The 13,202-nt window shown below is 43.2% G+C and overlaps 1 protein-coding gene across 1 annotated transcript in view; it reads right to left on the bottom strand.

The window, feature by feature from the left end:
- LOC111250858 (uncharacterized) overlaps nt 1-13,202 on the bottom strand; it is a 54,801-nt gene that overhangs the window by 14,660 nt on the left and 26,939 nt on the right. Inside the window, exon 3 of the mRNA XM_086989830.1 lies at nt 2,058-2,118. Coding sequence (XP_086845956.1) covers nt 2,058-2,118 — 61 coding nt within the window. The remainder of the gene's footprint in view (nt 1-2,057; nt 2,119-13,202) is intronic.

The following is a 13,202-nucleotide window of genomic DNA, read 5'->3' as shown; positions in this document are numbered from 1 at the left end:
CGGAAGCTAAGGCTGCGTACTAAGCTAGTGTGAAACAAGCTTGCAATAGCCAATATTTATAATTGGTGAAACTGCGTCTAATAAATAGATGGACCTTGAAACGTTGAGTATAATAGACGGACAGTGAGTTATGGGAATGGCTACAAAATCAATGCACTCCATTTGTCTCTATGAAGTCAGACCGTTCATGCGATGCCACAACACCCATAGCCTTAACTATATATAAAAAAAACAAACTATGTATAGTTTAGCAAACGGCCTCTAATTGCCTGCGCTTGGCCTAACAAGTCAAAGTAGGATTCGTTCCATATATCCAAAACGTAAAACGTTGAATTGCGGGATGATTTGTTACTCCTCTTGTTATCGTTGAACAGACGATTTTATGGAGTCGCAAAACGATGCAAGAGTAATGACAGCACACGATTCATCTATTTTCTAAAAGACAATTAAAAACGTTAAATAACGTTCCCATTTTAAATGTACCTCATGCTTATATCTATCGAAAATATCATGTTTTCTACTTAGGTTTTCTGTTTCAATAGCGTCTTATGCACGATCTTGATCTGTTGTAGTTTTGTCTTCGTCCCAACCCGATCAGAGCATGACGCAATATGTTTTGCTGCATTTTACGTAATAGACAATTCAACAAATACAAAACTACCCGTTGCCGAAAATCATGTGGTAGAAGCACGGGCAGCCTTGTCGAAACTCGAGCAATACGACATAGCGAAAACTTCATCAGAATAGTCCGAAAGCTGACGAGACACTCTATGGCCTTCCATAGTTTGAACAACGCTATCAGAACGACTTTTCTAGTGCCCAGCACTAGGACTGCTTGGCTCCGCTAAAAAAATATACCTACATACGCGTTTGCGTCAGACCACGAAATCACCATATAGTTAATGCATAATAGGCTTCAAAGAGACTAGACTAAATTTGATTTTTTTCTGTCACTAAAGCCGACATTTACGCCTAGTGCTTCGTAGTCGCACAGTCCCGAATTGCATCCCCTGCTAAAATATGATTAGCGTAAACCACGAAGCGTTTCGAAGAGAAACAGACCAAAATTAAGCAGCTGATTGCACTGACGTTAGCTAGTCCCACCTTCCCCAAGCGTGCTTCATCCCGAAATGAGAAAATCGCTCTTAAATCAAATAAGTAGATTTTACGTTATTACACATTGCCCTCAATAGTCGACTGGGCTTTTCGTTTCAGCTAAACGTAAGTCACGACAACACACAGCGTCTAGCGACGGCCGTCAGCCACAGACTATCGCGCCGGGCGGTTCCATCGACCCGTAAGTAAACGATCGTAACTTAGTAGCCATTTTCGCGGTGGGCAAGACCATCCAGGAGGCGGATTGAATTAAGACGACCCAAGTTGTCTCTTATTAAGAATTATTAGACGACCGCGCACGGGAATTACACAGCTCTTACAACTCATGCTAGACGATGTCTGCTTAAAGCACCATGGTAGCAGATGATTCTTCGCCTCAACATACGTTTTGCCCTTCTAGCACAATTATTCACACAGTATCCAGCTCCCCGTTTCCCATAGCATTTCGCAGTTTGATATGCTCGTGTGCCATTGTAGGGTAACACAGAAATCAATTGTCGAATGACAACACAAAGCTTCACCGGACAAGAATAATAGCACATAGTAACAACAACAACAAGTTGGGTGATCACAACGTCCAATTTAATACACTGCGCTGGCGTAGCTGCTCTGTATCGCGATTTGCGGTTTACCTAAGTAGACGCTACTTTTATAGGTGTTATGGACGTTCGTGACTATGAAGAGGATAAACGTATGCTCGAGTCTGAAAGTTCGAGTCTGTCTAAACAGTTTAGTGAAAGCAATGGTTTACGAATCCGGAACCCTTTCCTATGCTAGCTCTTTGGCATACATAGTTCCTCGTGCATCATAGAAGATGTGTACTAGGCCAATGGTAAGCTACGAAGCGAGTTCTCGCGACGGGTTTAGCAGCAGCTGACTATTTACTAGAAACAGAGACACCTTTGAGCTGTAAATACTCAACTCATTCGCTAAATACTTACTTTGAGCTTGCGTTGTTCCTGCGAGAGCCACCGTTAGGGCTATAAACCCTAACAGCCTCATCTGGAATGAAGTACAGATAACAAAAGCATCCTACAGTTAGTATCCATTTTGACCTGTGTGACGCCCTCGATGATTATCAATAATTTTCCGAAAACCCTATAATGAAATGTCGAATCCTTCAAGACAAAGAAGTTTCAGTCACGATATATATACGTAAACATAAACTTGCTTGGGACCGCGCTACGGGCGTCTCTTAGGCTTATGCTGACGTTATTCTATTTTAGTGCATACGCCGTCTGTGAAGGCGTGTGCGAAATCCCAAATAACGTCCGCCGAAATTGTTTAGCCTAATCTGAGAAAGTCATCAAAGCATTGCTTTTCAGTCGGTGCCGCCTTCAACAGCTATTGACTGGAAGACTGCACATACCGCATCGAACGCCATCACCCCACTCTATCCAACGATTGCCCAACGAAGCCGACAAAAATGACAGTCATGACAAGCGAAATAATAAATACCTAGACCAATCGAATTCCTGTATCTTTAAAATTTCAACGGATTTAAGACATTTCGTAAGCACACTTTGTGCCCGTTGTTCCGGGGCCGCTATGGGCTGGCTTGACAGTCTACCGTATCTATCCAATGGTAACGCTCACGGTACACTAAGGCCAACGAATTTTAGGTGTAAAGTGTTCAATAGTCCGGAATAGACTGAGTCATCGAATTCTAGTTTACGCCGTTGTTGGGGATTGTTACTGACGTTAACGAGCGTTGAACGTTCCAGAAAGGGTAGCAAACTGGGCTTCAAGTAGCTTTACGACAACCGATGGCTTTCGAGCTGGCTGCCACCGATCTCTCCAACCGACGGGCGGTAACCCGTCTTTGTGCATACGTTGCCACTAAAGATTAACCGTTCGTGGCAGCTTCTAACAACTCAGTCAGCAGCAACATCGTAGAAACGGTGCGGTTCATATAAAGTTAAAGCTTTCTAATAAAACGTTCTTATATATTATCATATAATTTTAAGTCGCAGTGTAATTGTTGGGATTTAACCGAGCGCTCGTGCAACCGACAAAAGTCAAAAGATGTTTCCTTAAACACGGACAAGGAAGCCCTTCGTGTAATTTTTGCCGAGAACGAGTACTCAATATAGCTACTGTGTTTCAGCCGAAAAATGGAGTACCACTCTAGATGACCACTGTTGTCGCCTGTAGGGCGATATATCCAAGGCAAACGTTTAGGGGGTCTGTTGTAACTTTTCGGCGATATTTGTCGCTTGCAAGTCTTTTATACGTTTCGGTCACCAGATGTTTGAGTATGGTGTACAGTCTTCGCACTACCTCTGCAATTTCTACACCCGACCCCGTCTATAGCAAGCTTTGTTTACTCTACCTTTGACTGAGCTATATGTATATAGTCTACACGTATGCACCCTCGGGCATAACTAAGAAAACCATTGGTAATATAATCGTTATTTTCGCATTAAGATTTTTATCTACGATCTACACATTTACATTGGACATAATCAGATGCGTAACTTTTTTTCGTACGGCAGATGTTTCTATTTCTGCGGTTGGTGAGATGCGGATTTGGATGAGCAGTCTTAGGCAAATTATTGCTCCCATACCTCCATAGTCGTCTGCATTGTTGTTATTCCTTCTTATCAACCCCTTCGCAGCTGCTCAGGCACTAATGAAATTAAGGTGCTTGCATTGCTAATGAGTATATTTCGCTTTCCGTTTTGCTAGCAACAATTTCTCAGTAATAACTGATAGCTTTGACGCACTGTGTTCGCCCCCTTTGAACGCCCGTAAAAATACCAAGTGCCCATTGCAATGCGCGAGAAGCGCTTCACAATATAGAACACACACCCATTGAAATAGGCACGTTCCGAGAGAACAATTGGACGTTATAGCTGGTTATGTAGATGGCTAGAAGTTGAAATTTGCAGAATGCCCCGTCTTGGGCAAACTCGTGCACGTTTCCACCTTTTCCTTTCTGGCACTTTGTCTCGTTAGGTTACCGAGTAACAACAATGACCAGATGCACTGATCGATAACCGAGATAACCTTAAATAGACTCAATTAGACCTCATAGACCTGTTTTTTTGACGAAGTAAGACGGAACTCGCTGTTTAGTGACCTGATATGATTATGGATCACATTCATTTTTAGTTATTTGAATTAGTACTATATCGCAAAGCTTATCTAAACAAAATTCACTCTCTCTAATACTTTTTTTTTCCTTATGAAATTGTCAAAATGATCGGAAGCTGACTTTGAGCCTTTGTCAACTCTGCCTCCGTCCGAATCATTGCTTTCATTAGAAACACAGCCCATTTGACCTCTTAGGAACGTTTGATGTTTTATGTCCAGATCTGCGTCAGTGTTAAATTAAGACCGAACGATAATAGTCCCTAAAACCCTCTGTTAAGCTGCTATAGGGCTATTTTTCAGATGGATAATTTAAGATAATTGAAACAGCGCTTGGTTAGCTCACTTTGCGACTAATTTTCTTTTCCACTTCGATCGAAAAGTGCTGAAGTAAAGCCGCTTTAAAAAAACCGCGATGTGGCACAAGTACCCGGAGCCTTAACAGATCGCTAAATGCCAGCTATCCTTTGTCATCAAACGATAATTCGTAACTCGTTGTCTATCCGTTATTCATTAAATGCAATCGGCTAATTCTAACGACCGTACGCTTCAAATACTCTTTGCTCGCGCAAAAGGTCTTATAGTACTAAACTGGATATGTAACGGCAAACACCGAAGAACGTAAAACTGTATGTAAGCGCCGATGATGTTATAAACATGGCAAAAATATCCGTTTAAATTTTTTTGATTGTGCTTCGTTAATCAAAGACAGACGGGCGGACGGACCCTTCAACACTGGATGGCTTGTAGAGTCGTCCTCACTTGAGGTCCCGTTTCGACGTTCTAAGCTTTTTCGAGAACCATCCGTGTTATAAGCACACATCAGAACTGGTAGGCCGGTCCTTGCGCTGGGCGCGTACATGCGCGCCAGTACCTTTTGTCCCTGATGATGATCTTTACATAAGATCATTCTGTGTCGTTTATGTTTTTCCTACGAATGAACATCGACTTATCGTCAGAGGCAACTGCGAAGCTGACTGCGATGCGAGATTATTTTATATTTACCGATAGCATGCGTTAAGTATTTGTGTATCCAAAATCTCCTAATGTCTAAGTAGGAGCGGCCGCGCATCTTCCTCATAGAGATAAATATTCGATGTTGTCTCGAGTTATAGTTTACGGGGGTGAAAAATTGCGGAAGCGCTTACCCAAAGTCGCAGTCCAATATAGCCAAGACAAAGAGCGCTGTCGACAGAAGCAGCGTCCCTGCCGACGTCATATCCGTCTACTGCTGGCGCCGATTTGTTGCAGTACGATTTCAACCCTCTATGCTTTCCGTACACTTTGTTTACCTCTTTTTCACGAACGAAATATTATTGGGATAACCGTTGAAATGTGGCTGGTCTCGTCAGGCGACCACTCTTCACGTATGGATGCAATATTTTATTATACTATAACTGATTTTTAGTTCTTTATCGGCTGCTGCAGCTACAGCTGGTGAGTGTTGATAATGCTTCTGCGACCATTTGTACTACTACTATCACGACCACTTTATTACGACTGGACGCTGGACGCCGGACGCCGGGCTTTGGGCGTTGGAAGGACAGCACGGACCTATCACGGCCCACCGACCCAGTACGGCCATCAAGCCTTGCTATATGAATCGTGCTGTTGTCTGTAACCTGTTCATGCTCCCAGCAGCTTTGCCGCATCTGTATCGGTTGAGTCGTCGTACCGACAAATGCTAAATGGGAATATCGAATGCGCTTGATTCCGGTAAATTGGTACAAAGGGCCGACAGAACTCAGAGAACAGAAATTGAAGAATTGTGAAGCTAGCTGTTTATCGAGCACATGGCGTCCGCTACCATCGTCGTTAAATCTGCTAACGCCCTACCTGGCCAATGCTGCTCAGTCAAAAACAACAACTGGTCTGACTACGCCAACTGCCGGCATTGAAGCACGGCGCGAAATTTAACGTACAGCTGTCGGACTTCTGTTACAATGACGACGCCTATTACGTCGTAGGCGAGCAGCTTCCGCGACAGCAACAGCAACAAAAATAACAGTGCAGCGACAATGGCTGTAGCTCTGCGGACAACAACAGGTGTCGCTGCTGCCGCCCAGTTTGACATGTCTGCGCTGTCCGTCGTTGCGAAACGCTAATTTGTATTCGCGGCGTCTCTGGGAATGGATGTTCCATTTGCTCGAACAGATAGCGGCAGGGTGCCTACGATAGGGACGGAGAGAGACGGCGCAAGACAAGGACGGCAGACTACTGTTTGGATGAAATTGAATCGGCATTTGACAGATTCTATCTATGACAAACATTAGCACGGTCCTTATAGCTGTACACAGCTGTACCTATAGTCTGCGCTCCGTTGCTTATTGTGCTTCACCTCCCGACGCGACCCCACCTTTCTAGTTATTGGTGATGATGGCACCGTTTCAAAGTGCTTACGTTATTCATACGAGTTCTAATGCGTCCAGGTCAAAAGCCTGAAGCCACTCGTAATTAGCAGTCAAGCCAGCTGGCCTGCTGGACCACTCGAATGACCAGCGAAGGCGACAGGTACTCGGCCTTAACGCAAAAACATCCGAAAAGATGTAGAATTCTATTTTCCATCTTTTCTGTTTGAGCTTTCGATCCCTTGTAACCAGCCCATTATAAGATTCAAGCAGTAGCAATAACAACAATGATCATATTAGTTCCGCGAAGATGCCGGGGGAGGTGAAAGGCATGGGAGGTGTCGTGTATGATATCACAACAGGAGTCACGATTTCACTTGAGCCATTACATTTACTACAGCGACGACGATCTTCGTTCCGAGGGTCAGCTTATCCGTGCATCCGAAAATTGTCCGGTAACCAACAGGTGACTAATTCTATCTCTCTTTAACTCATCTCTCTGTCGCACTAAAAATCTTCGTGATCATTCTACCTACACGAAGCCGTCGAAGGAAAGCTTGCTCCGCCTTATAACTACGGCGATGAAAAGCGATCTAGCTGATGACAACGAGACAAGTAGCTTCAGCGTCGTCACTGTGTGCAATCTACTGCGTGGCCGTTCAGCTCGTTGGGGCTTCCATCAATCTGTTCGTTTTCGCTGCTGCCGTATCAGAGACATATCATATCGAAGGTTAAGTGAGTTATAAGAAAATATTGAATGTTATTGTGGTTCTTGCATTGAGTGTTAATGGAGGTAATGCTGCCTCCGATGGCAGTAAGCATTGTTTCTCATTCCTTTTGCTATTTTGCTTCCTGTCATTGAAACAGCGGTCTTTCATAGTGATGGAAAAAACGTGGGGAATTATAGAACCCGTCACTGTCTTATATATATATATATATAAACACAGTTTACTGTCGACAGTTCGGCGAACTTCTACCATATTTCGTAGCACTTTTTTGGTCACAAAGCCTAAGTTGACCTAGCTAATTGAATCTGAATGAAAACTAACAATATCAACAGTTGCGACAAGTAGTTATTATATAACATTTACGCAATTTTTGTAGCAGTATCTACCGTGTGAAGGGTCAGACACGGACAATGAAACCAATCTATGAGGAAATACTATCTGGAATTTTCGGGGAAGGGTTAGATCTTTAAAAGAAGTCGTCTTTCTGTTTCGATGATCAGTCATTCGTTCAATTGATATCACTTCACTATGTTCGTACAGCCATCTACTCTGTTTCGATGCTAGTAAAACCTGATCCAAGAAGTTAATAGCAAGTTTACGTACGTTTTTTTTCTTTATAGCCGTAAACGACTTGAGTTGGCCAACGAACCGTTACAATTTTACCGTACACCTGTGTGTATCGTTCAATTCCGGGCTTTCGGCTTCATCATTTCAATACGGCACAGGGCCAAAAGCCACGATTCTTCGTTGCGAAACCTTCGCACGATTCAGTGCGCTATAATAACCAGTACCATACTGTGCCGTCTTGATAAATTTTATTTGTGACTTCTGACAGTTAAACTGGATTTCCTATAGGGCTGATGTACATCCGCGATGTACACGCGCGAAATTGAGGTACGAATGCTGTCGAGATTCGATGTGATGGGAGGCGGTCTCCAGAAACCTCTTATCGGCGTATTCCGTTACAAGCGCGGACGGAGAAGGCACTAATTTCATGACGTATGAAACTGTTTGAAGCTTATACTTATTCTCAAGGCAAGTAGATAGTTATATGACGATCGGTATAATAATGATATGCGTAAAATTCTCCGAAACAGAAAGCAGTTGTTTCAGGACACATACAATTACGAGAAGATCCAGCCAACTCACTCCACTACGAGAAAATTGAACGTGCTCTAGCATTACGAAGGTTCGATCAGATCGGCAAGGTATCAGGGGAAAAGGAAGAAGCTTTGATATTAATTATCCATCCTTCTGTGTGGTCATGAATGGGCTTATGTGGTTTCTGAAAATGAAATTTTCAAAGAAATTACCAAAAAAACAAATCTTAGCTATCATTTCGATTTGTTATCGTTCAGTTCGATAAAACTTGTGAAGGCTACATTGAGGCTTTTAGGGAAAGAGGGCAGACCTCGCTGACTGTCTTGAGGATATAGGTAGATACGGAAAGGACAAACAATGTACGTACTATGGTAGACGGTAAACACTGTTCACCTTCTCAGCTTCTACGGGTTAGCTCTTGCCTAAAATAACCTGCTGATAGGAATCGGACCTGAATGCAACACAGAAACAAAATGCACGTCTAATTCGTAGACGTAAATTGTCATGCGTCTGTATGTTATTACAGAGTCTGAACTAACTACCGATTGTTTCTCCGACGTTCGGTTACGTTGTCCACAAATACTAAACGAAAACCAATCATCTAATCACATTAATGACGACGTACACGGGTAAATCAGGGTAAAATACAGTCACCATACGATTTACCTGCCTCTACCACTAACGATATCATCCCGATTAGCCAGTCAATGCGACCTGGCCGAAACAACCCATCTATAGAGATTCTTATATACACACACACACACACGCATATCCTATGTAAGTTTTCTATGATCCTGTTACTCTTCATTAACCGACAGTACGGAGTACAGAGATTATCGATCGGAACGATTTCAAACGGCTTTATTGAACGTACAGATGAAGAATATATAACGTCCTGTGAGTCGGACGATGGGAAAACCAAACGATTCACTACCGATCGTAAGCCAAACGCTACGATTTGCTTATAGATCGGCCGCGAGCGAAGACTAGAACGGCAGCTGTCGCGTGTACTTCTGGTATGTTCGCATACGTATGCATTTCCTTTTATGGGGACTAATTGTAACTCATAAAAGTAAATTATCTGTTGCTTACAAAATCGAATCACCTTCACACGACGCATTAACGGGGATATCGATTTGCTAATTTTTTAACGTATGAAGTAAACAGGAGCTTCAACGTGCGGACAAGAACGATCGGTCGAGGCCTTTTACCGATGTCTCGACAAATTCCTATATTTCCTATTGCAGACGACGACAGTGCGGCGGTGCATCTCTCCCTCAATAGAGAAGCCGACTTCGTACCCCAACTACGAAGCTTTTTGTTATTCAACATGCCACAAACGCTAGTAGACCGTCTTCTTGTACGTAGTTGCTCGACTTAGAATACAAAAAAAAAGAATCTACATAATTTCATCACCCCGTTCGTTGTGGCAATAGCAGCGAAAACATACTAAAACTCCTGCCGTCTCTCCCGCTTGTCTACCGGGAGCGCTAACACACGTGCGCTTTTTTACGTTGATCAGGGACTATGGCCACCATTCTAGCTCATCAATCAATCAATCAATAGTCGCTTGATTTGCCGCACATCCTTAGCTCACTTAATTAGTTTGGATTGATCGGCTCGATCAATTCTGCCAACTGAGTCGAGTTGTGGCTCATGTAAGTTGGCTTAACAGTACGCCGTAATTTTTAATGAAATAATTAAACGAAAATTTATTTTTATTTTATTATATAAAAAGATTTATGCTTTCATTGTAAACAGCAAAATGTCAACAACACACAGAAGCCAATCAGCGAATCGATGATCCATCCATCCATGGACAACTAAGGACAATTAAGTTACAATTGGAACGTCAACGAGATCCGGCACTGAACAGTCGATGTTTTTGCTAACATTATTGCACTATATATGCGAGACGTATAAACCGTTGGCGATTTGACGGGTATCTACGGCGGCAGGAGTTCATCAAATCGGGCCGAATTTGTCAATTGGACAGACTTTATCGGTCCTTTAGATCAAGATCAGGATCAGGATCAGGATCGACTTTATTAGAACTCCAAGTAAAAATTAGATCGATACACTCTTGTCGGAAGCGAACCACCAACAGCTTGAGAGATGTATGGCAGGCACAAATCGAGGTAAGAGAGAGACATTTAAGGGTTGATCTACGCAAGGAGCTCTATACGATATCGTATGAACAAGGAACATCTTTTCCGGTGAATAAATATGCTGCTGGATCATTCTATGTATGGGGGATAGGAGGTTCTTTTCTCGATAGTCTATGTACGAGCTTTGTGTGTCCTTAATTAGGTCGGAAACGACGTTTCAGAAAAGGCATCTGTCTTTATATATAATGTTATTAATCAGTAGGTAATATCTTACTAATATGGTCTTTGTTAGTTACATTTCGTCTCTGAGGTGAAATAAACACCCCACGCATTAAGTAATTTTCATTTTTTCTTTTCTATTCTACGTCATGTATCGGATATATACGCAGCGAGGTACAAAATGAAGCTTACTTGCTTTTTTTTCGTGGGAGATCATATGCATACACGCATGCATAAGCTTTCAGATAATCCCCACCTCTTACATCGCTTTTCTTAAGCTTTCGAACTCAAGCTATTATGTGCAGATAGGAACATGGTGGCCTGTGTAATTTCTAAGGGAACATCTGTTGCATTGTACTGCAAAAGCCAACCGATACGTTATGGTAAGACAATTACACTTAAGCCAGAGAGCCTAAGCTGGGTTGGATACCGGCGTAGTATCTACAGAAGCAGGTAATAAACGCAATATGATTTCATCAAGCATTAAATAGTCAGCTGGGCAAACAGCGCAATCTAGAAACGATTAACAACGAACGGCACCCGAACAGTAGCTACATATATATATATATATATACGCTATGCAACGCCAAGGTCATCGCTTTAGATACATTAAAAAATCATCTATTTGTATAGACTTCAAAAAGGAGATACAGAAAAAAACAATTAGCTTTCCTGAACGCTTTGAGACTACGCCCTGCGAAACGCACATTTATGTACATTTTTACACGTTTACACGAACAGGATAAATATACATTTTGATACTTCCGTGAAATCACATATGCAGGGACCAGATCATAGTCTCTATTCTAAGGTTTAGTATGACATGTGTACGCAATGGCCTAGAAAAGTCCTTCGTTCCTCTAAAAGTACAACGAGATTTTTCCTTTTCCAGTCAAAAAGACCGACCAGCTTCCGTTGATTGCGCGTTTGCCGTCGTGCCGGCCGAGGCCGCTATCGTCGGGGCACTGCAGCAGGTATTCATAGGACAGAAATGAATCGCAAGCATATGACCAAGTGCAGCGAGCAGTGAATAATGGACACCGGCCAGCCGCATTGAAAGCTTCCCTGAACAGCTACGCTGACTCAGCCAAACTGCGCTAGGTGCAGCGAACTACGGAGTCCGGACGATGCCAGCTCTACGGAGAACGACTTGAGTAAGGTGGAATCAAAAGCTGAACTCCGATGAGCAGAAATGTAAGCTGTGGTGGAACTCCTGCTGATGCTATCAAAACATCAGGATAATGCCAAACGGATCAACGAACGAATGAAGGCTTGACTGTGACTTACTTAGTCGTTCCTGGTGCACGGTAGAGATGCAGATGGCAGTGCGCTAATCACAACACGCCACGAAGTTCCCGCTGCTGCTGCTGCTGCTGCTGTTTCCATCGCCATCCCCACGATACTCGTTTGTCTCGAACTAACGTCTTTGGATTCTTTTTCGTCTTCTTGATCGTCATTTCACGCCGTGACCGAAGCGGCGGCATTACGTCGACGTCGACAGAGCCCATGCTGTCTGCTATAGACACCTAATGGAGGGAGGCAACAGCGGTGGCGGTAGCAGCGGCTGTAGTGACGATAGTGCCAATGGCTATCTCCGTATTGTAAGTGTTTCATGGGGACGTCCGGAAGTCCCAATGAGCTGCTACGTGGCTCTTCGCTGCTCATTTTCGCCAATTATCGTTGTTGTTTCCGCCGCTATTTCGTCACTACAAAGTCGCCCTTACCACAGCAGACTCTGCTGCTGTGTGGTCGCTGTTCCGGCAGCGCAGCCAACGTCGAAGAATGCGTCGAATTTATCCCCAAAGTCGTTTGTTATCATGATCATCAGATAACAGTCCATTGAGACGATGGACGTCGACCGCGTTGTGCCGACTGATACATTACGACGCTGGGAACGGGGCGGTGACAAGGGCGGTTAGCTTGGTTGTCGCGTCGACAAGTCGGAAGGCCAACTTCTATTCCGGCTGTTGCCTCTGATGCGTCAGTCGCTTGTGATTGTTGGACGCATCATTGTAGAGGTGATGACGACGATTATGTTGGTTCGAGGGGAAAATGTAGCTACTAGTCTCACTATATAATATTCGAAAGAACAAGATGAGGTCAAGGAAGATGTAATTACAAATATAGACAGATCGCTGATGGACTGGGACATACTAAAAGGGAGAGAGAGACCGAGACAGGTTGAGGGTGTGGTACGCTTAAGGTTATTATAGAGTACGGAGCTATAGTACGATGTGTGTACGTATATATACGTTTCTACGCAAATCGGCATCTTCCCCTCACATTAATAACGCTTCCGAAACCGCTGATACATTCAGCTGTGGTTATTTTTGTGTGCTTGTCCATATAAATTTTGACTACTAATATTCATTGTTATAATGAGTTATATTCTGTTCGAAGTTCATTAAATTATAACGTGAGATATAGCGAAAAAGTTACTAAAATGCGAGAACTAAAGAGTCGAATTGTTCTCCACTTTCTGTAGTGTT

This window comes from Varroa destructor, unplaced genomic scaffold (assembly GCF_002443255.2).
Source record: "Varroa destructor unplaced genomic scaffold, Vdes_3.0 BEIS01000005.1, whole genome shotgun sequence".
In the NCBI taxonomy this organism is placed as follows: domain Eukaryota; kingdom Metazoa; phylum Arthropoda; class Arachnida; order Mesostigmata; family Varroidae; genus Varroa; species Varroa destructor.
Note: the sequence above shows the minus strand (reverse complement) of the source record. Positions and strands in the feature narration are given on the sequence as shown.